The sequence below is a fragment of the Crinia signifera genome, chromosome 5 (genome assembly GCF_055691185.1).
Source record: "Crinia signifera chromosome 5, ASM5569118v1, whole genome shotgun sequence".
Taxonomy (NCBI): Eukaryota; Metazoa; Chordata; class Amphibia; order Anura; family Myobatrachidae; genus Crinia; species Crinia signifera.
The window spans coordinates 116,225,149-116,252,866 of record NC_139221.1 but is presented as its reverse complement, the minus strand read 5'-3'; the positions used below and the strand labels follow the sequence as shown (position 1 = coordinate 116,252,866).

At 44.6% G+C, this 27,718-nt stretch overlaps 1 protein-coding gene across 1 annotated transcript; it reads right to left on the bottom strand.

Annotated features, from left to right (window-relative positions):
• Window positions 1-366: 366 nt before the first annotated feature.
• Window positions 367-27,718, bottom strand: LOC146079528 (regulator of G-protein signaling 9-binding protein B-like). The gene is made up of 3 exons (XM_083186268.1): window positions 27,284-27,718; window positions 17,072-17,381; window positions 367-1,005 (listed from the first exon to the last, which is right to left on the bottom strand). Exons 1-3 carry the CDS (start codon window positions 27,377-27,379, stop codon window positions 662-664), a joined length of 750 nt encoding a protein of 249 aa, XP_083042394.1. The 5' UTR covers window positions 27,380-27,718; the 3' UTR covers window positions 367-661.

The window sequence follows — 27,718 nt, the reverse complement described above, 5'->3', positions numbered from 1 at the left end:
TTTTGTGGCAATGCATTTTTTTATTCCCTACCTTGCATTTTACCTCATATAGGGGTTTATTCTAGTTCATTCTTTCTGACAAAATCCTTCTTAGATGGACAAAACCATGTGCACTGCAGGGGGCAGATGTAACATGTGCAGAGAGAATTAGATTTGGGTGAGTTATTTTGTTTCTGTGCAGGGAAAATACTGACTGCATGATTTTACACTTCAATATAGATCTCACTTTGAAGAAAAACCCCACCCAAATCTAATTCTCTCTGCACAAGTTACATCTGCCCCACCCGCAGTGTACATGGTTTTGTCCATCTAAGAAGGATTTTGTCAGAAAGAATGGACTAGAATAACCCCCATAGAGAAGAGTATTATAATCTGTTCCTCTTGTTTTCTTACTCAGCTGGCAAATGGAATAGCGCCATTGATCAGAATTTTACAGAGGAGGCACACATGCTAAAAAATGACTTTATTTTACCTCTAATTGCACTACAGAAATGAATTGTCCAATTTAATGAGACTGTACGGTGTGACTGTTTCTTCACTCACACAAACAAATATAATTATGTTAATTTATACATTCCACTTATTCTATTTATATAATTTTAATGATATAAATAGTCATTTATAAATACTGCACAATACTAATCAGAGGTTCATAACACTTTTACAGCACAGAAGAAAGAGTAACTGCTACTAGCGCAACACCACATAAAATCAAAGACACAATAAATTGTCCATTGCAGCAACGGCGACCACCTCCTTCGTCCACAGAGAGTAAAGCTGTAGAAGACACATCATTGCTTTCAAGCTCATCATTCATATTTGCTGTGGCTTCTACAGTCCACCTTAAGACATTAACCTTCAACTCCATGTCACCGATCATCTCATCCACCTTCAGAATTTCCCCTTCCAGCTCATTGTGCTCCAGTTTCTCTTTGTTAGTGGGTGACTCATTGTAGTTGATGTTCTGGACACTCAGTGCCCTGGAGGCAATAGCTGAAGTACCGCCTGGAACATAAAAGGTACTTTAGAACACAAGCGTCATTTTTCAAATTTCAATTGGTCAATTAGGTTGTCTAGTGCACATCTTTAGAACTGTATTATTATTAATAGTAAAGCAGACTGGAAACGTGCAGTACAAAGGACTCAAAGGACAATAGCCACATTATTTTTCATGATGTTCAAAAAAACATCAAAATAATTCCTCTGGAATATAAACTAATGAAAAGTCATCTTCCCCATGTATTTTGTTTTTCCTAATATTTATCCTTTGTAAGCAACTATATTATAAGGTACGTTTTATATGCAGTGTAGTATATAAGGGGTCAGTTCAATTCTAAGTAATGGATGATGTGTAGTATGCAAAAGGCCCATACATACAGTATGGTGCTTTTTCACCCCACACCTATGCGGCAGTGAAGTAAAATGACCAATGTAGGGGAAATGTAGGGTACTCTTGCTGGCATTCAGATGCCACCACAGTGGCACAATGATGGCAATGCCCTTACATACTTTTTATTTGTATTGACCCCTAGCTATATTATGTATTGCATTGTCCAAATGACAGTGGGGCAACTGTCACTTTTAAAACAGCTGATTTCGCTGGTGTGTTATCACCTTCAGGGGCAAACGCAGGATTTTCAGAAGGGGGTTTCCAGAGGGGCGGAGCAAAGTACGAAGATGGACATTTAGGTGACCCAGTATATGCCAGGTCAGGTAAAGTACTATAGATAGACCAAATACATACACATACATACATATATATATATATATATATATATATATATACATACAGGGGCATCAACAGCAGTGTAGACCCCTGGGCATAGCAATGTATTGGGGCCCCTACTGATCCCCCAGCGGTAGGGGTGAAGGGTGCTTTGAGGGGAAGCTTTGATGTCCTGCGGGTGGTAGGGGGTATTATATCAACCGCTCAGCATGTAGGACCTGGATCAGTAATTTCCACTAATTACCCCTTTACTGCACAGATGGTGGGAGATGAGGTGGGAGAAGGGGCATTGGGCTGAATGAAGGGGCCCTGATACATAACTTCTAGGGTGGTAGAGGATGTTTAATATGCAGAGGAGGGGTGTATAGTGGAGTAGGCTTATTATTCATATTTTTCTGGTGGGAGGACAGCTTGCTTGACTGCAGATATCTCCGGTTCCCGGAAATAGATTTCTTAGATTTTAATGGAATTAAAAACTAGAGAATCCCACCTACCACATGGGGACTAGGGGATCAGAGTTCAGGAGGCAGAGCAATCTGCCAATGAGAATATAAAACTACATACCAGGTGTGTGGAGCTGGAGCAGTAACCAGCTGCTGGAAGGCTGATATCTCTGGTTCTGGGAACAGTCTGGACAAGTGACTAGTGTCCATCAAAGGGGGAAAAACTCTAAGTCAGACAGAACCTGAAATATCTGACTGGGAAGAGCAATTAACAGGCTTGGATGGGGACCACTGCTTTGAAGCCAGATATCTCTGGTTCCCAAGAGCCGATTTTTAAAATTCTTTTACCCATGGAAAGAGGGGACCCTCAGCTTTCAGCCTAGGGCCCATAGACTCCTGGGGGGGTTTCTGGGTACTCAGAAACCCCCCCCCCCCTGCATGCGCTACTGACCTTCCACTTTATCATCACTTTTTCACTACTTTATCAGGCTTAATACAACTGCCCCAATATTCTTTGCTGTTCCTAATATGATGTTAATATCATTAAATTGCAAAGTTTACTTTCTTCTAACAGACATACAATCATACATGTTTCACAGTTCTAGTTTGCACTTGTGTGAAGGTGAAGGTACCAATTGTTTTGTCTATGTTGCACACAACTCTGTTTGGTGAGGCATATAATTCAAGAATTCAGATTGCCATTGTATGTATTATATGGTTACTGCCAATAATGTATATTTGCAAAACAAAACTCTCAGATGCAAACTGATATAGAAAAATCATGGAAAAATATTATACAAACCAAGTTTAGTGGCAAAACAAATGTACCATTTTGCAAGGGTGCCTGGTACCATACAAAAGTTCCACTGCCGTGTAATCATTCTGTATACTGGCATTTGGCACTGTTTTTGTGAATGCACAATTGAAGAATGAATAGGTCAGGAATGACGAGGATACTTTATTCTCCTGTGTTGGGTGGTTACAGTAAAGGCACTGGGCAATTTTCAGCTGAAAGCAGCTCATTTTAACCTTTTGAGCTGCTTTCAGCTCAAAAGCTGTTTACGGCCTAGCGATGAGCACTGGTGTGCTCTCCAGCATCGTCGCTGGCCGTCGCTTATCTGCTGGTAATACCAGCAGATGAGCAGTGGGGTGGGTGGCTTTCCATAGCATCCTGCTATAGAAAGCCGTCCACCCCTGGGTAAATTGCTTAGACAGTTGAAAATCCATCAATGTGTATTCATTGAGCGATTTTCAACCCAGCGGTTTTCTCCATCGTCGCTGGGCAAAAACACCCAATGTGTATGCACCTTTAGACTGGAGACATTAATGCCAAACTGCTGCAGTTAAATGGGCATTTTGTGGCAGCTGTGAAAGTTTAGCAAATGTCTAGCTGGAAATACCAAATTGTTTACCTTTATTGTAGTCTGCTTCAGAGTAGACACACAAAGGTACAACTGTAAATCTGTTCTTATTCTAAAGCTGGCCATTCATTAGTACGATTTTGCCCGATTTAATCCAATTTCGATGCATTGGGACAATAAATCAGATGAAATTGGGCAAATTGCATGTGTCCCATGCGCATCGGAGCGGAGCCCCTAAATCGCAAGTCCCGCACTAAGGATTTTTTGGAATTGCAGCCCTTGCTGGTAACTCACAAGCTGCTGCGTGGTTCAGGGGGATCACATGTGACTTCTCCACTCAAGTAGTGTATGGAGGCCATTAGAATTATAACCAATACACTGATTGCTTTGTTACAAGGCAAAATGTGAACAATTTGCATGATCATAAAAGATCTATATAATGCACATCTATTCCACATTGCAACAATTACTTTAAGGATTTATTGGTAGTAATGTTTGTTTTGCAGGTTTGTAGTGCTGGGATTCCTCTTGTTATAGGGGGACGGTATCTGGATGTATTCACATGCGCACCGTTCCGCAATTTCCTCAATTCATTTGTCAAATTAGTTTTCCTTACTACAAATAAGGAATATCCTTGGTGCAAGAGAGACATCTGCAATCAGAATCGGGCATATGATCAACTTTGAATTGGGCACAATTCCATCTGCATGCCCATAGAACACTCTTGTCACCCTAGTAACATCCACTAAACGACACAACTCATCTGTAGTTGCTTTAAGTGGCGTGTGCAGATTCTGACACCTGCACAACTGCTAGAAATTGCAAGATCTCGTCCAACATGCGTGACCCTGAAGCACGCCTTTTCTCCAAATATGAAATGATAATAACTTTCTTTAAAAGTGCAGCACAGTAGTTACTAGATTCAGGTTTTACAAATCCAGATAATTAACAAATGCTTTGATATGACAATAAGTTTGAACATCTAAAACTTGTTAGTATGCGTTGTTATGTGGTGAAATCACTTTGTAATTGGCTCATAAATATTAATGTCAGTAACATAAATCAGAATTTAGAAATATGACCCACATAATTACAATCATTGAAACAAAGGTAGTTTTGTAGAAGGATATAAAAATTATTTTTGGATTTAGTAAGAAATTGTTTGGGTATATAACCACCAAGGGACATCAAAGCTTTTCTAATATTCAATGACCTGGCTAGTACATCATTATGAAATCGGATAACTGTATCTTAGAGGATGACGTACTTTTGTATATAGGGTCATTTAAAAGGTGAAGGAAGATTACACATAATAACACATCAGGATAAACAGCTTGACGTACTCAGCAAGTCTGAGCCCTGGAATTGGTCCTGCCCTTTTAAAATACACACTTTCATTAACAAGGTAGAAATGTCAGTGTCCTGGAATGACTCATATTTTGATCATAGGTTTTGCATAAATAATCTAAAATTCGCAGTTAACTGTTTACGCTCATTCACGTTCATAATTAAAAGGTGAAATGTGATATTAAGATTATTAAGCAATTAATGCATATGTTTTACTGAGGAACATATGAAATATACAACAACATTTGCAATAAGACAGCATAAAGAGCAAAGTATTTTGCCAGTAGTTTAGAGGCAAAGGTGAAAATCTGCTAAAAGTGGGCAATCTACAACTTCCTTGGGCACTGGAAATTTTATATACCATTTCTAAGGAGCGGCAATGATAAATCTAAGGCCAGAATCCTCTAGTTGGAGACAGATTTGCACCAGCGGAGAAAGACATACATGGTAGTGTACACAAAATACAAAACCCACAAATAATCCAAAAAGTTTAATCCAACCACACATGGGAAAGAAAGTTAACTGGTACCTCTGGAAGGCAGACAAGTAGAGTTAGAGCTGAGGAATGAGTGGGCTCATGCTGGAGTCAAGAATAGTGTAGGTTTTTTATCAAATCTGCAGCAGGCCCTCCATGGAGAGCTTTACATGCTATGGGCCAGCATGCAATTCTGACATAGAACCCTATGCCATACTTGTCCAGATCTTGAATAGAGGGAGGAATTGGTGTTCATACAAGAGAAAAGATGCCAGTCGCACAGGACTAATATTGGTGGTTGAGTATCCTCCAATTGATTTTAGAAATTGTATTTATTACTCAAATGAGGGTGTGCGACCATTGGACATGTGAAATTGAGGCAAGAAAACAGAAAGAGAAGCGGTGGTGGTGCACAAGCAGAGTAGCACTCTTTGTTATTTTTCTTATTGTATTTTGATTATGTGTTCACCCGCTTTATGATACGGCAGCCCTTGTAAGGCTTTGATTGTACCTCACACAGTGTGCCTCCACTCCCTTAACTGAGCAACACCATCCATAGTGCTACGGCACAGGTGTTTGCACAGAGTCCGCAGATCCACGGCAACCCACACACAGGCTTACAGTGGGACACCGTGGTTGGGCAGGGGAGTAATTGTATCCCAATTAATGTTTGCTGACTATACCCCATTGTGGGAGAATCTATTAATTTAAGTCAGTTCATGCATAGGGAATTATTTAAGGGAGAAGAGTCACTGTAATTTAGGACATAATCACTAGTGTGTACCTACATGAATTGTCTCACCTGCATTAGAATTTGTTCAGGGTAATCAATCACTTGCAGGCTTGCAGTGAGATACCCTGTATTGACCACTATTGGGATATACTTGAGAGGAGGCCCCCCTGGAGAGGCAATCATTAAAGAGGGACCACTTCAACCGATCTACTGTATATCTAGTACTGCTAACATAAGCATTTATTAATATCGGTCCATACATAACGCCAATAAAGTGACACACCTATAAGATATTACTAACAGAATTAGCGTGCTATCTGCTTGCCACCTGTGTTTTAAATACCCACACTGTTTGATTCCCATTCACTGTATATATGTGTTCTTTTTAAATTTGCAGCTTTTAAACAGTTGAATAAAAGTTAAATTTTATCTTTATTTGGTGCACCTAGAAAAGGAATTGGTGTTCTCAACCTTAACCCTTTGAGTGCCAATTGAATTTGTCAACATTGGTGTTAAGATTGCCAAGCAAACAATTTTATTCATCATAATGACCTGTAATGTTTACTTGCACAACATTTTTTATTTGAATTTATATAACAAATGAGAGTGACGCTGGCATTTTTAGCGGATATTTTGCACATCTCCCAAAGAAACTGCAGTCAGAACTGGCAGACTTGGTGAAAATACTGAGGAAGTGGTTGAAACCAGAGGAAAACTTGCCCCCAGTGGCGGAACTTGTAAGCAGGGCTTGCAAGAGGGGGGATCAGAGGCGTAGCTAGGGTGGTTCTGGTGGAGCTTGGGCTCCAGGCGCCTGCTCTGGTGATGGCGCCACGCTATCACCAGTGGCGAAACTATCCGGCCGCAGCCACTACCGCGGCTTGGGAGAGCCAGCGACAGCAGGGCGCACTAAAAGAAAACAGGCTGCCCTGCAGGACGAACAGCGGGTTCGGCTGGCAGTGTGAAGCACAGTGCCTGCTCCCGCTGCACTGATAAGTAAATACCATTAGCAGCACTCCTACTCAGTGGTCTGCTGGGTGGCCTGCTCTGGTCGTGGACGTGACTGTTACGCAGGGACAGGGTCCGTCCAAGACCCTGACTGTAGAGCCCTCAGCCGGCGCGGTTGTCACTGCACCGTCAGTGTGCAGTCTTCAGATGGGACGTGGGAGTGCAGTGGCAAGCATCAGTGACTGAATCCGTTTTGAATGACAGAACTCTGTAAGTCTTGTGTGGGACGGAGGGCTGGGGGCTCGGAGGATGGGAACAGGGTGGGGGGGGGGCTATTTTACTGACGAGTGCCACTACTATTTATACGTGTATGTATAAATATATATACATATATATATATATATTCACACACACACTGTATCTGTGTGCATGTATATATATATATATATATATATATATATACTGTATATATATATGAGTTCCTTATCTAGTATGTAACCTGGCAACTATTTTTTTAAATATATAATTAATGTTGGGGGGGGGGCAGCATAGACATTTTTGGCTTGGGGGTGCAAAATTTCAAGTTACGACATTGGCTATCACCCAGCAGCCAGCCCCCATTATCATCACCCGGCAGCCAGATTCCCCCCTTTGATCACCTGGCAAAAGGGCCCAGCTCAACTCCCTCCTCCTCCCGCAGCGGCGGTCCTGCCTGGCCCGGCTCTCTTAAAGGTGCGGGTGTATATCCGGACCCTGCTGGGAAGCCTGCATTACCTCTGCTCCAGCCCACTGTCCCCGTTGTTCCTGTCCCACATTCCCCGCTGCCTGTCACTCTCCCCGCTGTCCCTGTACCCACATCCCCCTCTGCCACTGTCCCTGTGCCCACATCCCCCTCTGCCACTGTCCCTGTGCCCGCAACCCCCGCTGTACCTGTGCCCGCATCCCCCGCTGTCACTCTCCCTGTATTTTGGCTCATTCTGTGTGGCATGGCGTGAATTTTGGCTCATTCAGTGTGGATTTTGGCTTATTTCGTGCAGCATAATGTGATTTTTACTCATTCCCTGTGAATTTTGTCTCCTTCTGTGTGAATGTTGTCTAATTCTATGTGGCATAAAGTGAATTTTGTCTCATTTTGTATGGCATAATGTGAATTTTGGCACAAAAACTGGGGGCAGGAGCTGAGTTTAATGTGTTTTCATGGCCTGTTGCACATGACGTTTAACCCTCTCGCCGGAGGGGGCGCTGTAGCACATACATGCTACGGGCACTGTGGGAACACGCTACATCACTGGGGGGGGATGGTTAATTACCCAGGCCCGGGCTTGCTAGAGGGGCCTTGGGGGGGCCCTAGTCTGACCCCCCCCCCTCTGATTCTGTCCCTCCTGAGCAGCAGCAGCACACACCAACAACATATGCTGTGCTTAAAGCAGGCCCCACATGCGAGAGCTAATCCTGCACATGCTGTAGATGTGTGCTGCTGAGGTGGGTGAAATAAGAACACTCCCCACTAGACTTCTTTAGAGGTTTTTTTCACTCTTTTCCCATTAAAAGTTGAGGGTGTGGCCTAACCGTGGGGGTGGTTACGCCTCCTGTGCTTAGGCCACTCCCCCACATTTTAACAGAGCCAAGCATACCTCTCAGCAGCCCAGCTTGTAAATGGTGAGCCCATGTGCAAAAGTATAATTTGGGTCCCACACCAGTGGGTGACAAGGTTACAAGCTTCTGGTCTGGGCAGCAGTGAGCGCATAGTCCTCAATAGCCCCGGTGCAATGCATCTGCTGCACCAATGGTACTGTAGTTCTACCTTTGCTTTCACCACTGGATGGTGGAGCTTCTGGCTGAATGTAAACATTCAGTGCTTGTCACTGTGTGATAGATCGGGTTTCTGCGTTTTATTATTTAGCCTAGTACCGGGGACTACTTCAGGAAAGAAGAGGATGTGATCTCTGCCAGAGGGGACCGTGAGTATAATTTCCTTCCACAGGTCCCCTATGGATTTCTTCGGACACAGGACGCCGACACCGGACCAGGACACCGGACACTGGACCCAGGACCGAGGGCTACCTATGGGCTCAAGATAGGTAAGTATGTATGAATGGGCTCTGTGTGTATTAAAGTTTTATTTTTATTATGTGTCAGTGTGCTTTTATTTCACTATTGGTTTTGTTCATGAACTAAGAGTCCCAGCAAGCCCATTAATAGGCCGCATGCTGGGACTTGTGGTTCTCCAAGTCCCAGTATGCGTTCCAGGCTTGCTGGGACTCATAGTTCCACAACAAAACCCAATGGTTTCCATCTATCTTTTACACTTTATCAGCCTGGTGGCCACCCACCAGGGACAGCACCAGGCTTCAACCTGGCCAGGTAAGTCCTGGAGGGGGGCTTTATTGGGGTGGTCCCCACTCCCCCAGGACCCCGGCGGGACTTGTATAAAAAGTCTCCCTGCTGGCTGGTTGGGCCTGGGGCTGGTTCTTAAAATACGGGGGACCCCTAGTCATTTTGTCACCCGTATTTCGGGAACCAGCCCTGGCCCTGGGGCTGGCTTTAAAAAATACAGCGAAGCCCTGTCAATGGTTTCCTGATTTTTTAAAACCAGCCCCGGCTCTTTCTGGTTATGCCCGTGGAGGGGGGGGGGGGACCCCATGCCATTTTATTTATTTTTCTATTTTTTTTTTACACACTGCAGCCTGCACGGATCTGACAGATCAGTGCAGACTGCCTATACAAATTCATATTAGCAGCCGTATACACAGCCGCTAATACGAATGGATACGCCATCGGGGATTACAAAGCAGTCGTATTTGACTACTTTGTAAATTCCCCTCTGGAATACGAATTTGCATATGGCTAAAACAGCCGTATGCAGTTGTATTCATTCGTATTAAGAATACAAATATGAAAAATCGTATTCTTAGTAAATTTCCCACAAAGGATCCAATTGGGATACAATGAATTTATACAACTGTAAGGGTTGTGTCTATACTTTTTTAACTTCTATGAACTATGGAGACTAAATTGTTTTTTTTTTCCCGGAATTTTTGTCTCTCTGTATCATGTTTTATCTAAATGTGACATCAAGGAAGGGTCAATTAAGCTGAGCACGTGCTTGTGGACAGACAAACACTAGTGTTATTTATGCTGCAATAAAAAATCCCGAATGCACAGGATGTAGCCAGAGTAGCCAATTTATTCCTTGATTAATAATCATACAGACCAGAGATGACACATAGCTATCAATATTTAAAAAAAAATAAGTCGGATTTTTATTTTGCAGAAACCCATTTACTGAGCTATGGAAGTACAATAATTGTATCCAGGGGTGGATTGGCCAAAGACCTTAAGGTGCCCATACACTAGTAAGATTTATCTTCAGATCTGGCTGGTTGGAACAAAAACATGGTTATGGATGAGTGACAGTTTGTCAGTTTTCCAGCATTTCCAAGCAAATGGTCAACTGTCATTTGCTCTCATCCATAACCATATTTTTGTTCCAACCAGACAGATCTGTAGATAAATCTGCGTGTGTATGGCCACCTTTACAGTTAAGATTCCTGGGAGGCCGGCACAAGGTAGGGGTCAGAGAGGGAAGGAGGAATGGAGAGATACAGGGGTGTGGGAGGGAAGGAAGAAGGTACGTAATAGAGGGAAAGAGAAAGGGAGAGGTGCAGGAGTGAGAGGGGGAAGAATGAAGGGAGGGAGTGGTGCAGGGATGAGGAAGGGAGAGGTGCAGGAGTGATGGAGGGAAAAAGAAAGGGATAGGTGCAGGAGTGAGAGAGGGAAGGGAGAGGTGAAGGAGTGATAGAGGGAAAGAGGAAGGGAGAGGTGCAGGGGTGAAAGAAGGAAGAAGGAAGGCAGGGGTGCAGGAATGATAGAGGATAAAGTAAAAGGGAGAGGTGTAGGAGTGTGAGGGGGAAGGAAAAGGGGAGAGGTGCAGGAGTGATAGAGGGAAAGAGGAAGGGAGAGGTGCAGTGGTTAGAAAGGGAAGAGGGAAGGGAGGGAGGGGTGCAGGGATGAGGAAAGGAGAGGTGATGGAGGGAAAGACAAAGAAAGAGGTGCAGGAGTGAGAGAGGGAAAGAAAAAGGGAGGGGTGCAGGAGTGAGAGAGGGAAAGAAAAAGGGAGGGGTGCAGGAATGAGAGGGGGATGAGGAAGGGAGAGGTCCAGGAGTGAGAGTGGGAAAGAAGAAGAGAGGTGCAGGAGTAAGAGAGGGAAGGAGGGACGGGTGCAGGGATGATAAAGGGAAGAAGGGAGGGAGAAGTGCAAAGGTGAGAGAGGGAAGGAGGAAGAGGGACAGGGGAGAGAGGGATAGAGGGAGGAAGAGGTACATGTGGGGTAATAGAGGCATTGATGGAGGGAGAGGTGCAGGGGGCAAGTAAGAGAAGAACAAAGTAAGGGGAGCAGGGGTGATGAGAGACATAAGGAAAAATAAAATATATAGGTATAAAAGTGGATGGACACAGGAGGTAGGGAACATAGGTTGTATATCTTTATATATATATAATACAGCTTATTTTATACTGTATAGTGCTAAAAAGTATCTAAAACTGATTTCACATTATCTATATCTCCTAAATGTCCCGATTTTCGAGTGACAGTCCTGTTTTTTTGGCGACTGTCCAGCATCCCACCTGGGGAATGCAGTGTCTCACAGAGAAATGGGGGGCTTGGTCTTGCGGGAGCGTCACAGACATAGGCCTCATCTATTATTTATCAACATCTCTTGCTTGATTTATACAGTATATGTGCATACCTCCCAAAATGTGAAACTTGCAAGTCGGGACCCTCGTGTGGCATGTCCTCTATCAAGTGGGCATGGCCTTACGGGAATTTTGCATGTGCAAGCCATGCCCCGTTTTCCGACACTATGAGGGAATATCCAGCTTTCCATGAGTTGCTGGACATGCCCCCAGCCTCTCTGTTTCACTGAATAGACACTATGCATCTGAGCATAGCTGCAGCATGCAGAGGGACTCCAAACTCCCCCCCCACCTTGGGACCCTGCCGTCCCCGGGTGGGACGCAGGACAGTGCCAAAAACACGGTACTGTTCCTTGAAAATTGGGACAGATGGGAGGTAGGTATGCAGGGGCTGGCTGGCAACTTTTAGCCTAGGGGGCAAGTCCAGAGCACTGGCCCATAATCAGCCAAGTCACCGTCGGAAGGAATGCTTTTGCGCGCCGTAGGCGCGCCGAAAAATTAGGGGCGTGGCCTATCATAAGGGGCGTTGCCTGTACCATGATTGTATTGTGTACCTGCAGATTGCACATTTTAGCGAACCTTGTAATACCCATTACACATAAAGCCACATGCCGTAATGCCAATTACACATTATGCTGAACACCATGATGCCAGTTACACATTACGCCCAACACTGCGATGCTAATTACTCAATACACCGCACACTGTGATGCTAATTACACATTATGCTGCACACCTTGATGCCCATTACACCCCATACTGTGATGGCAATTACCCAATGCTCCCCACACCGTAATGTCCATTACGCCCCATACCATGATGCCCATTACACCGCACAATGTGATGTCCACAGTGCCAGATATGCCCCCACAGTGCAAGATATTCCGCCACAGTACCAAATACACATATGCCCCCACAGTGCCAGACACAAATGCCGCCACAGTGCCAGATATTCTGCCACAGTGCCAAATACGCATATTCCTCCACAGTGCCAGATATGCCCCCAGAGTGCCAGAGACACATATGCCCCCACAGTGCCAGAGACACATATTCCCCCACAGTGCCAAAGACACATATGCCCCCACAGTGCCAGATATGCCCCCACAGTGCCAGAGACACATATGCCCCCACAGTGCCAGAGACACATATGCCCCCTCAGTGCCAGAGACACATATTCCCCCACAGTGCCAAAGACACATATGCCCCCACAGTGCCAGATATGCCCCCACAGTGCCAGAGACACATATGCCCCCACAGTGCCAGAGACACATATGCCCCCACAGTGCCAAATACACATATGCCCCCACAGTGCCAGATACACATATGTCCCCACAGTGCCAGATACACATATGCCCCCACAGTGCCAGATACACATATGCCCCCACAGTGCCAGATATGCCCCCACAGTGCCAAATACACATATGCCCCACAGTGCCAGATACACATATGCCCCCACAGTGCCAAATACACATATGCCCCCACAGTGCCAGATACACATATGCCCCCACAGTGCCAAATACACATATGCCCCACTGTGCCAGATACACATATGCCCCCACAGTGCCAAATACATATATGCCCCCACAGTGCCAGATATGCCCCCCACAGTGCCAGATACACATATGCCCCCACACAGTGCCAGATATGCCCCCACACAGTGCCAGATATGCCCCCACACAGTGCCAGATATGCCCCCACACAGTGCCAGATATGCCCCCACACAGTGCCAGATATGCCCCCACACAGTGCCAGATATGCCCCCACAGTGACAGAAACACATATGCTGGGGTGAGGGGGGGGGGGGGAGAGCGCTTACCCACTCGCTAGCTGCGGGCCGTGCTGCGGCTGGATCAGCTTCTCCAGCCCTCCTGCGCTGGCCGCGGCTTCCAGAACACGGCCGCGGCTACAGGAAAATGGCCGCCGGCCTCCTGCACTGAGAACATGTCCTCAGTGCAGGGGGCCGGCGGCCATTTTCCTGTAGCCGCGGCCGTGTTCTGTAAGCCGCGGCCAGTGCAGGAGGGCTGGAGAAGCTGATCCAGCCGCAGCACGGCCCGCAGACAGTGGGTGGGTAAGCGGCCCGGGGGGCATATGGCACTCTGCCCCCCGGCCCAGCCCGCCCCTGTAGGTATGTATGTACAGTGGTCAGCAAGATTGTAAGCTCTTTGGCCCAGTACAGTACAGACCCCTTGTTCTAGGACTATTGCTGTGTATGTGGATCACATTTGTGCTGTGTGGATTGTTTAACCTTTGACATGACTTTATATTGCAGCTACCATAGACTGGTCCTAATCCCTGCCCAGCCAGTACCCAATTAGTGAACTTGATTCAGGATTCTAAGTTATTTGACTTAAAGTGATCTAAAAATATTACTGTCTGGCTTTTTATTTGGTGAGGGTGCAGATGGTCACCCAACATTAATGTTAATTCATTCTGTGGATCAGATTGCTTAAATATTTGCTTACCAGTACAACCAGAATAAGATACTTTCTGCTGGGGCAAAATAAACACCTCTATGCTCTAACTAGGGAGGCCAATCACGGGATCGGCGGGATCCCGGGAAGCCTAAAATCATTGGGATTTGAATCCCTGGATTGAAGATTCCAATTCCGGGATTAGTACCCCCATGCCAAAAAACCGCCGGGCAGCGCTGAGCACCTTAGAATATGGCTCAGACGCTGCCCGGCTGACTGCGTTTTACCTGCGGTGCTGCTATACAGGAGTCGGGACAGTGCGCTCGCTGTACTGACAGGCATGGCGGCGCCCAGCCAGGCTGCGCAGAGTGACCCCTGATATTACGTCATGCTGCGCAGCCTGGCTGCCACTATGCCTCTCAGTATAGTGCACTATCCCAAACACAGATGGCCGCCCGCCATGCTCCCCCTCAGACTACCGCCCACTATGCCCCCCCAGCCGACCGACCGCTATGCCGCCCCCCCCCCCAGCTGCCCGCCAGAGATACAGCAGCAGGACTGTTTCACTGTCACAGTAAGTGACATGACAGGGCATGTCAGGGGGATTGGGGGGGGGGAGGGAAATCCTTTGGGGGGGGGGAGGTTTAGAAATCCTTTAAGGCAGGGGCTAATTTTTTTTCATCAGGGAGGTCAATCCCGAGATACCAGGAATCCCGGGATTGAGCATTTTTCAATCCCGAATCCCGGGATTGAAAAAATGCCCCGGGATTGGCATCCCTAGCTCTAACACATTGTCAGGACTGCCATTCATGTTTTGTTTGGTCTGCAGTGCCTCTGGTTACACAGAGGTGCTGCTGTTATGTTCACCTTGCAGTACCTCTGTGTGGCCAGAGGTGCTGCTATCATTTCTTGGTCTGCAGTACCTGTGGGTGGACAGAGGTGCTACTGTTGGGTTCTGCCTGCAGAACTGTGGTTTCTAAGAGCAGTTCCAGCTGGTGTATTTAGCTGGACTGGGCTGTTCTCAGAGTGTCATTCCCAGCTGCAGCACATATTGATCATTGAGGGGCCTGTCTCTGTGCTGCAGCGATTGGTCTGTGCTGGTTTTAAAAACAGCATTTGCCCTGAGCTCAGGGCCAGTGATAGCTTTCTCAGCCGTGTCAGTACTGCTATAGCTTGCCTGATGCCATGTCTGTACAGCTATAGCTTTCCTTATACCTGTTCCTGTTCTAGTTCCTGTTCCTGTTCTGATACCTGTACCTGTTCCTGATTTATGATCCTGCTAATACAGTGAGTTATATTCATCCAGCCTCCGTTTGTCTGTTCCTCCAGCAAGTACCATTACTTCTTGTCGTGCAGTCCACTGGGACTCCTAACACACATCTGGCTGCATTCTCTCTCTTTGGGGAGATTTCAATTTTTAATGAAGGGGTGGATTGCCATTGCTGTGGCATTTAAACACCATTAACGGCTGCCTCATTAGCCCCCTTCACTGAAGTGGCAAATGGCAAAATTCCCCATCCTTATCATTTTCGAGGTTCCGGTGACGGTCTTCAGGTGTCAGTTTGGATGGCGGCGCTGGTATATATAATGACGGGATGCTGACCACATCCTGTTACTTAGGATCGCCCTGCTTATAATGTAAGGATGCTATTTGGAATAATTGCACACCCTTCTTTAAATTATTTAAATATTATCAGTGACCGGGACGGTGTGATCATGTAGATCAGGGCTGGGCAACACCGGCCCTCCAGATGTTTATGAACTATACATCCCAGCATGCCTTGCATCCTTCAGCATGGCCACATAGCAAAACTAATGCAAAGCATCCTGGGATGTGTAGTTCATCAACATCTGGAGGGTCGGTGTTGCCCAGCCCTGATGTAGATAGACAAGTCTTTAGGCCTTGTCTATTTATACAGGTCACAGACCTCTGGGGTGACTTCTTATACCCACAGTAAAGTACAGGAAGGGATATATTACACCTCATGTTACACACATTTTCACTTTTTTGTAAGCAACAGAATTTGTGTTCAGCATTAACAGCTTCTTATGGCGTTGTGGTTTTCACTAACTATATAACACTATGGGACTAATCCAGAGTTGGAGCCTTTGCACACATTTTGCATCTGTAAAACTAAATCAACACAATTCTTGGTGTATGCAAATTTACAAAACTTGTCAGATGTGTGAACCAGCTGTGTGAGCCAGGGTTGTGTGTCACACACACACACACACACACACACACACACACACACACACACACACCACACACACACGCACATTCTGTTGATGAAGGGGTCCAGGGGGCGAGAGGAGGGGGAGAGGATAAGATGTGGGAGTGGGCTTGCTTGTCTGTGGTGCAGTAGAAGGAGCACAAGGTGGGAAGGCTGAAGGAAGAGAATGGTGGGAGCAGCACAGCTGCAGGGAGACAGGAGGCCTTATGACAATTCTGAGTTTTTTGCCCTATATAATGTTTTAAGGGACAGCAGAATTCAGCAAAGCAAAATGCATAGTCACAGAGATATGTGAGTGTGTGTGGGGGTGTGTGTGTGTGTGTGTGTGTATATATACTGTGTTACACAGCATGATCTATAAAATGCTGTATCAGTTGGTATTGATAATATGCTTTTTAAACAGATTGTAGAAAAAATAAACAGGTCCGTATAATCTGACATGTTTGTATGTACTTGTTATTGACTTTGTAAAGAGGGTTGGTGAGTGAAGGTTTTTCTTTTTCTTCATATATTGTAAGTCTTCATAATAGAAATATATTTGTCCAATACATTCTTGAATTTCTTCCCATATGAGATTAAGGATGTTAGCTATGTGATTAGACTTCTAATCCTGAACACTGTAAAGAACATTTTATTTTTATCCCTCTACCACACAAAGTTCCCTAACACAACCAATATATGGTCCTCAGTCTACTACTTACCTGAAGCACCGGTCTGTATTGCAGGCTGATTTGTTGGAGACAGGGGAACAGAGAGACCCAGCTCAAAGACTTTGCACATATCTGTGTGAAAAATCTCCAAGCAGCAGGAAAACTGCACCCACAGGCGTTCTAGTTCTAGACGATGTTCTTTGCTTAACTGCTTGTCTCGAAGAGCTGTGGTCAGTATATTTCTGTTGCTTAGTGCCAGCTCTTGGGCCTTTTCTCGGGTGCGTCTCAATTCATCTCGCAGGCGTTTGCTGTCTGATGATCCCCCAACAGAGAGTGCCAGGTGTCTGTAGCAAGCCACCACCTTTCCATTGATAAAGACACAAAGGAGAGGAAGAATAATAGTATTCAGTGTAAAATAAATAACTGTAAGCAGTTTCAAACATCACCTTTATCAAAAACCATGTGATTTTGAGATAGAAAACAAGAACGCTTTTAGGCATACCTCCCAACTAAAAAAGTTTTTGTTCACTGGAAACAGATTAAAAATCCTATATCCAGTTCACAAATTGCCTGGTGCTTTAATATGGTTATGTATAATAGATGGTTAGTATTTACATATAAATTCAAATTCCCGCTGCTGCATACATCACCTGTGGGTATTCCCTTACCCACAATAGATCACACAGAAGGAAAAAGCCACAATGGTGCGTATTGTGCTGCTGGGTATATAACATTTTGTACTCCAAATAACACTCTTAGTACAGAATGAAGTTGGACACACTGTTTGAATATAGTATCAATTTTATATTCTAAAAATATAGCATAAAATCACAATGAGATAAATTTACAAGACACAAAGTAAACAATCATGAAAATAATAAAAAAAAATATTCATAAATAATAATTGGATAAATAAAGGATATATATGAAAATTAGATAGAAGCAGCAATGGACATTTTTGGGTCGCCATGATTTATAGAAGGAAGAGTTGTTTGTATCCAATATACATATAAGCTTGCATGTGGTGATTAGTAGGAGAAACCACAGACTGTTAGTACTTCAAAATCACGAGAGTCCACAGTATAGTGAGTTAATGGGCAGGAGGGTGTGCACAATAAGCGGCAGTCTTTTAGCATGTAAGCAAACACGCAATTGAGAATGTTCAGCCGTATTAGTGGTTAGTGCAGAACCAAGGTTAGTATGAAGCAATATATTGGGGATCCTTTCCTCTCCTTTTGCTCCCTTAAATTCCCCACTGATGAGTTAGCTGTGGTATGTACAAACAAGAGGTTGTTTGAGTATCTCACTCCTTTGTTGGCGGCAAGTGCCGATTACTGGACCGCTGATCGTTCTGTGGAAGGCGGCTGATGATTGTCCCGTGTGGGGCACCTCCAACGGGTGCCGGCAGCATGCGCTTCTCCACGTGTGGCAGGACTGTCCAGAGGTTCAGCTGATCAAGTCCCTGCTGGATGGAGGCCCAGATAGAGTGTCAGGAGCGGTGGATACAGCTGCAGCATGGAGAACAGCAGGAGACCCAACGTCAAGTAACAGTGACATCAACGCGTTTCGTTTCCTTGGTTACCTGGAAACTTTCTCAAGACGGATTCCGACACTTAGTCAGAACTCTATTTATAGGTTGAGATGTGTCTTGTTAACAAATTAATCAATCAATCAAGCGAATCAAACACCTTATATGTGATATCGCTTTCACAAAAATGGTCAAACAATTCACAAATCATATTCTGTATTTCAAGCAGTGTGTCCAATATAACTATTTGCGGTATATATTTTAAAATTACACTTATATGGTATATATCTCTTAGAAGGCCCTAATTAATGACCAATTATAACAATGATTGTCTCTTAGGAGCCTCTATTTAGTATATTCTTTAATCTATATAATTTTAGATTCATTTCTGTGTATATTCATCATTACCATGATATGATGCCTTAGAATAAGAAAATTAGCTATACAATCCAGTACGAGAATAAAGAAAACTACATATACATAAAAAAGAGAGAAAAATACATATAAACCAATAAACAGGAGAGATCCTTAGATATAGGCAGCCAAAATAAACATCCATATCACTATTTAAACAGGTACAATTTTAATTTTAATCTTCCTAGTAGTGAGAGATTTGATACAAAGTACTAATCTGTAAGTAAAGATATTTAACTATACATGTTTATTTGTATACAGAGAACGTTCCAAATTCTATTTAATATCTCCGTCCAGAGGTTTCTTAATTACCTATAGATATATAATGAAACAAGTCCATATATATACCGGTACAGGTTGAGTATCCCTTATCCGAAATGCTCGGGACCACGAGCATTCCGGATAAGGGAATATTCCGGTTTTTGGAATAATTTTTTTTTTAGCCATACTTACCTGCCCCTGGTGGGTCCCCGATGGTCCCTTGGCGTCCATGGAGTCCTCCGGCGTCCACGGCAGGCCACCAGCACCGTCTCCGGCATCTCCATCGGTCCCAGGAGTGCTTTGCGCAAGTTCCCAGGCGCGCCGGTGACGTCACCGGCGCGCGCGCGCACTCGCGCAAAGCACTCCTGGGACCGCTGGAGACGCCGGAGAGGATGCTGAAGGCCTGCCGTGGACGCCGGAGGACTTGGTAAGTATTAAAAGAGGGTTAGGGGGGGGGGGGAAAAAACACGTTTTTTGGAATAATTCGGATACGGGATACCCGACCTGTAGTTAGGATGATTTTTTATTTATTAATACCCTTTTATACATTTATTTATTTATTTCTCTATACTCCATCAAAACATGTTTATACATATTACTTCATATACTACAATATCGGTGGAAATTTGTGGTGGGACCCGCCTCCATTTGGGACCTATGCCTTATATAAATCGTGGAGACCCAAAAACCATTGCTGATTCTATTCAGTTTTATCTAATTTATATATATATATATATATATATATATATATATATATATATATATATATATATATATATATATATCCTTTATTTATCCAATTATTATTTATGAATATTTTTTATTTTTATTATTTTCATGATTGTTTACTTTGTGTCTTGTAATATTATGCTATATTTTTGCTATATTTTTAGACTATAAAATTGATACTATATTCAAACAGTGTGTCCGACTTCATTCTGTACTCAAAGTGTTATTCGAAGTACAAATTGTTATAATATACCCAGCAGCGCAATACGCACCATTGTGGCTTTATACCTCCCAACTGTCCCGCTTATCGTGGGATTGTCCCTGTGTTTTTATACATTCATGCATCCCTCCCGGGGCTGGCAGTGTCCTGCGGCGCGCATGGGGGGGGGAGGTTGGGAGTCCCCCCTGTCACCAGGGCCGGCAATGGCAAGAATATTTGCGCTGCAGACTAGGAAGAGGAAGCTTCTTGGGGATGCCTGTTTAAACACGCAGCTCCTGGCCACCGCGCTTACACATACTGACATGAGCCCGTGCTGCTGCGGCGCTCATGTCAGTGTGTGTAAGCGGCGGCCGGAAGCTGCGTGTTCTGACAGGCATCCCCAGGAAGCTTCCCCTCCCGAGTCTGCAGCGCTGTGGCTGCAAATATGCCTGTTAGGGGAGGGGGGGGGGGTGGTGGTTTATGTGTCAGCCGCCCACAGCAATCGAGTACCGGGTGGCTGACTGCAGGGATGAGTGACTGATTCTGGGGCCCCTCCGATGGTCGGGGCCTCGTTCAGCTGTCCCCTTTGACCCCCCTGTCGCCGGGCCTGCCTGTCACACATGAGTAGACGCTGTGTCTATTCCTGCAGCCAGAGGGGCTGGGGGCATAGCCAGCAGCTCATGGAGCATGCCCCCACAGCGGCAAAACAATGGGGGTGTGGCCTCACGGCAGCACAGTGGGAAAATTGACCTCGCCCTTTCCAGCTAGGCCATGCCCCCACATTTTCTGTCTCTTTGGGACATTCAAAAGTTGGGACGTATGTTTTAGGTGCAAAACTCAGCACTCATTTTGTCAATTTGTCAGCACCCGAGAAGTTGCCCATAGTAACAAATCAGATTCAACTTATTTTATAGTACGTATGCCCCTGATACATGTTAGCAAGAAGCCATTTACCAACTTATCCACTCATTTAAGTTTTAATGCATTTCCCTCCAACCAGTTTAGTTTACCATGGTAGAAAGATAAATTCTGCATGTAACAGAACAATATAGTCTTTGGTAAATATGAGATGCTCTCCAACCCCTCTTGCTGTTTCAGACTTCCTGAATATAAAGATGCAGAGTTGGTGGGAGTAATAAGTGTCCTGTTATGGTTTCAGTACCTTTTTTTATCTTATTGACCTGGTTACTAATCAGACACTCAGGGTAAATTTACTAAGTAAGATGGGAGTTCTATTGAATATGGGGATGTTGCCCATAGAAACCAATCAGATTCTATCTATTATCTTCTAGAAGGTGCTAAATAAATAAGTAGAATCTGATTAGTTGCTATGGGCATCCCATCCCATTTCAATAGAACTACCATCTTATTAAATTTACTGTTTAGATGCTTATGGAACTTAGTAGCAAATTCAAAAAAAGGAGCAACTTGCTACAGCATAAACCTTGTTCCAATGCAAATGGTGTAAATGTATTTATTTAGATTCAGACAAATATTGGGAAGGTTTGATTTTACACTGAAATGTAGATTTAATCTAGGAGAAACTCCTGCCAAATCTCTACATACAGTATATTAAATCTGCCCCACTTTCATTGGTTAGCATGAGCACTGAGGTCATGGGTTTGATTCCCACCATGGGTGCGGAATATGTGTGCGCTATATAAATAACTGATACTAAATAAAATTGCAATATGGTTTTTCCAGGATACATAATCATACCTCCCAACTGTTCAAATTTTTTGGGGGGGACTGTCCCGCTTCCCACCCAGGGGCACCAGTGTCTCACAGTGGGAGGCAGTTGGGAGTCCCCCCTGCTACTCGCTACTCTGCCTAGCAAAGCAGTGTGGTATAGATGCTGTGCGCACATGCACAGCATCTATTCACTGAGATGGGGCGTGGCCAGCAGCTCACACAGCAATGAAATGGGGATGTGGCCTTGTAATTGTCAACCCAGAGAAGCCATGCCCCTTCCATGGCTACGCCCTCTTTCAGGCCTGCACAGATGTCCTGGGTCCCAAGGTCTTAATTTTGGGAGGTATGCTATGTTTTTTGCTTCTCTTTTAAATTTACTCCTAAATATGCTTAAGTCCTCCAATGTGTTTTCCACAGACCCCATGCTGCCAATGGCAACTTTCATGAGTGACCGAGCAGGGATGAGCACACACTACGGACAAGTTGTAATAGGGTGCGATTTTTTTAGTCAGCTAAAAAATCGCTTCATGGAGTCGCCTACAGCCAATCAGGCCTGAGCTGATCCCTGATTGGCCGTAGGCATCTTCATTGGAGATGCTTTCAGCCAGTCAGGGCTGAGCCGGGTCCCCAGCATGGATAGGTCTCTGCTGTCAGTGTGGGGTGAGATGCGCTGGAGGGCCAGCTTCATGGGGGCCAGGAAGGTTAAACTAAAAGTTGTACTATTCTAAGTGTGTGTTTATTTTAACATTCTTTTTACAGGTGAACTACAAGTATAAGGGGGCCCATTAATGCCCCCCCCCATGCTGGGACATGTGGTTTGCCAAGTCCCAGCATGTGTGGGGGGGGGGGCTTTTGGGACTACTTGTTTTTTATTCCAATTTTTACATTTATTCAGACGGGTGAACCCTGGGGGGGACCCCGTTATTGGGGGATCTCCACTCCCCCAGGTACCCTGTCCAGGGCTGACCAGCCACGGTCGTCATGTTTCAGCTGGGGGACCTTGTGTAAAAAGTGTCCCCCGCCTGTGGCATGATACCGATGGCTGTTGGAGCCAGGTGATGGTTCCAAAATATCGGGGACCCCCACTTTTTTGTCCCCCATATTTTTGGAACCAGGACCAGTCCAAGAGCCTGGTGCTAGTTTCTTAAATAGGGGGAACTGTACTATTTTTTTTCCCTGTATTTGGGGAACCAGGACCGGCTAATGAGCTGGTTTTGCTCGGGAGAGGGGACCCCACGTTGTTTTTTTATTTTATTTAACATTACAACAGACAGAACCATGCACAGATCTCATTGATCTGTGCATGGTTCTGTCAAACTCACCAGTCTGGACCTGATCTAGTTGTTTTGTGATTTTTGGTAATTTAAAGGGTGTGAAATTAAAAATTGCCCCCTATTACATTTGCAATTTTTATGTTTTCTATGACAAAAAATCTGGATACGAATTTGAATGTGCGATTTTTTTTAGACAGGTCAAAATGTGCGAATTTTACAGTAATTTGCACATTACTACTACTGCCTAGGGCGCCGGCCGCTGAAGGGCGCCTTTTGTTCAGCCACAGCGGGTCCGACTATTGCTGTCTCCAGCCCGCACACCCGTTGGTAGCAGCAGCCACCCACCCTTACTCACGTCCGCCCTCACGCCTGTCAATAGAGGAAGCCGCCCGCTCGACGCCCGTCAGTATCAGCAGCCGCCAGCCCTCACACCCGTTAGTAGCAGCTGCCGCCCGCCCTCACTGCCGTCCGCCCTCACGCCTGTCCGTAGCAGAAGCCGCCGCCCGACCTCACAACCGTCACCAGCATCAGCCGCCCCGCCAGATCTCTAATGACAGCTGCCTGTCACAGCTGTCAGCGCTGCCGAGCTGTGCTGGTCTGGGATGGCAGAATTCTTCAGTAATATGTAGCTTCAGCCTGCACCGCAGAGGGAAGAAGGAAGCGGGGACCTAGCAGGGGTGGACTGGAGGGAAATCCTACTTTCCCTAACTTGGCTGCCCAACTGCTGCTTACCTTTATGGAAGTTAGAAAAGCAGCTGGAGGGTTGGGGAGGGATGTACATTTTGGGGATTGATCTAAGTATGGATGTAGTGTATGTGTGTATGTATGAGAGTGGCAGTATTTGGATGTGTACTGTATATGTATGTACTGTATGTATGAAGGCAGTGTATGGGTGTCTATGTATATACGAGAGAGGCAGTGTATTAATGTATATATGAAGGGGAGGGGGGGCAGAAGTTTTCCCCAGGCCCTAGGGTGTCAAGAAACCTTGCACCGGCCCTGCCCCCATTGAAAATAGTGGCGGATATTGAATACCTCACAGAATCTGATTGTCTGCTATGTGTATCTCCTCTTTTAATTTTTAGAAGCTTTAGTAAATTTACACCTATGTGTGGTGCTCAATGTAAGTAATTTTTTTATTATGGGTTTTACTTAGGATATGAAACTCAAAACTTATATTTTCTGTTTTATGCATCATTATACTTTACCCACTGTTTCCAAACTTTATGCCTAGATACCCTGGGGTGCTGTGAGGCTCTTTCAGGGGTGCCTTGGGTTGGTGGTCCAGGACCAATTTCAATTATTTAGGGTGAAAGTGATATGTAAAACAAGTGCTGTTGGCTGCCAATCATAAAACATGTGGACAATCAGAAGCACAACTGTACACCACCACATAACTAAACCTAAGGATGACAGTAAAGGAACCATTACCTTAATTTAATAATGTATCAATTAATTATTTTATCCTAGGAATGCCATGAAAAATATCTGATACTCTAATGGTGTGTACACACTTGTACTATGTGCATGAGATTTTGACTATATAGTCAAAATCTCATCTGGATCGCATGCAGATCGCACAGGTTTTAACCCTTCAGATCCCAATACGATCCCGATGTGCGCTCCCGTATCTCAGCCAGAAAGTCTTGTCGGCATAGACTATATAGTGCAGATCTGCACTATATAGTCAAAATTGTATGCAGATATTCTAAATTGTATTAATTGTAATATAGTCTAAATTGTAAGTGTGTACACATCCTAAGGCGTCGTAATTTTAAAACGCTTGAGAACCACTGGTATAACCCCACATTTGTGTGCACATTCCTCTCCTCTCAAAAGGGGATGAAAGAAATTAAAGATAAACATCTATGTAATTAATTGTCTAAACTGAATCACAGATATTAGCATTATTTAGCGCATTAATATATTTTAATAAATGGACAGAAGTAATAGCGGTAGCATTCCATGACAACCTAGTGTTCATTCTAGCACCCGCTATCTTTGAAAACCCATGCAGTTCCTCTTCCCTGCCTGGGGTGTCGCTGTCTGCTGTGCTGTTTCTAGCAGAGGTCTGGTTTGCATATCAGTGCTGATATACAGACCACACTGTGCTAGAAGCACTACAGCAGACAGCGACACCCCAGGCAGGGAAGAGGAACTGCATGGGTTTTTAAAGATAGCGGGTGCTAGAATGAACACTAACAACCGTAGTATAAACACACATAAAGATTATGTAGAGGGCTGACAAGAGCCCCATACTCACTAGCCAACCTGGCCGATGCCGATATTGTGTGTACACACTGAACGATATCGACCGCCGATACAGCTCAGTGACGTCACCGTGACATGCTAAACATGCAGGTCCTTTGGCTTTATAGACAAATGGACCTGGACTTTCATCAGACGTCAATCATGGTAAATGACCCATGGGGGTCTGCATCTTTAACTATATTGAATGTACACACTAGAGCAGGGGTAGCCAACTCCAGTCCTCGAGAGCTACCAACAGTTAATGTTTTCCATGTCTCCTCACAGAATCACAAGTGAAATATTTAGCTCCGCCTGTGGATATTTTAAAATGTGTCAGTCTGTAATAAGTGCACCTGTGTACCTCAAGGTGAGCTGGAAAACGTGAAGTGTTGGTAGCTCTCGAGGATTGGAGTTGGCTACTCCTGCGCTAGAGGATATTGTGAAAGATATGGCTTAGAAGCCCCTTTTTGAGTGATATATGTTACAATATCCTCTAGCGTGTATGGGTCTTTAATGCGATTTCAAATGACTGGCTCATAGTGTAGCTCTAGAAAACACAAGTGGACCATATAAATGCATAGCCCTAAAGCTGCCTATACTCCTGAATGATATCAGGCCCGAATGCACAATTGCGTACAATGCATTGTGTGCACATCATGAGGAATATCAGTACGATGCGCGGTCCCACAGGGGGAGAGGTCGGCCCTTGGATCATACGTGCTGCACGTCTAATCCATAGACTTTACTTGCACATACGATTGCCTGTTAGACTGTCATAATGACCTGCATACGATGAGGTCGTTTGCAGGTAATTCTGATGTATGGCCAGCTTAAGGAACATATATTAACCCAGGGCACGCATCTTCTGAACAGTGTGACTAATGTATAGTTCACTGTATGCTTAAATCCCATATACTGTATAGTTCACATTGTATGTAACATCGTTCCATATTGTAGTCATATACTGTTGTACTATTAAAATATCAAAACGAAACAAGTAAATATAAATGTGATCTGTCAGTGTAGTGTTATGTCTGTAGAATATCCAGTGAGGCTCTACTTCCCAGCAGCTTTACACTTGCACACATAATCCTACTATATCTATTCTTGTCCTGCTACACTGCCCTGGTCATCTGTCTCTTCTCACGTGGCTCCCTTTCAATATGCAGCATTTATCCTTGCACTGACATTGAGCACTTGTCAACAAAGCTGCAGAGAACAGTAAGAAATCACACTTCAATAAACAAATTGATTGATTTATGAAAGGGAGCTTTGTGCATCACATTATTCAAACAGTACTATTAGTATTATCCTTTATTTATATAGTGTCACAAGGGTTCCACAGAACCTTACAAAGTACAATAACAGTATGACTGAAACAAGAAAAATATTGACACATAGGAGGTCATTCTTGTTGGCTTACAAAGCATAGGTAGTTCGCTGCCTTGCGAGCCGTGTAATTCCACCCGCCGGGTGAATGCCCCCCCCCCCCCCCCCCCGCGCGCTACACTACACGTTAAATGTCCCCGATGCACTGCGAATAGATGTTTTGAATAAACATCCATTTGCAGGCTTGTGTATGGGCCCGAAATAAATCGATTCGAGGACTGGTTGACGCCCCTGGAAGGCAGGTGCTCACCTGTGTTCGCATGGGGACGCCCAGCATTTTCCTGTGCGCAGCCAGCATTTTTGTGGGTCTATGCAATTCTCCGAAGGTGCCCACAAAGAAGGCCTGCATATGCGCCTAATGCATATGCACCATCGGTCTCCATTGCGACTTTGCATGGTAACGGATGAACCAGAATGACCACCATAGTACAGAAAACTGCAGGATATGGTATAGTTAGTATTAAGCATTAATGTTTAAATTGAATTCTCTTGACTAGTTACAGGAGAAGTAATAATATAAATGATACCTTGTTCAGCGCATCCACCACAGCAATGCATTCCTCTTTTACTTTCAGGGAGTTCACACTCCCTTCATTGGCCACCTTATTATTCTGAATTGGCATTGCTGCTGCTTCCTGCTGTGTCTCCAATATTAAGCACTTTGAAGCCAATTAAACTGCATATTTTCCTTGTCTTGAGGTTTCTAAAATCCGCATTTGAAGTAGAAAGTTGTCTGGTTTTCTTTTAATCCATCAAGTGAGTGAGATCAACACAAGGTCTAAATCTTTCCTCCGGCAAAACACACAAAAAAATGAAACGGTAGAAGGAGATTTTCAGTTAACAGTCCGGCACAAGCACTAACAAGAATAGTGCTGATAAGTAATCTAAGGGATTATGAAGAGGTCCTAACCCAGGGTGAAATGACAGGGCCTTCGTAATCTCCTTATCCAAGACTCAGCTCT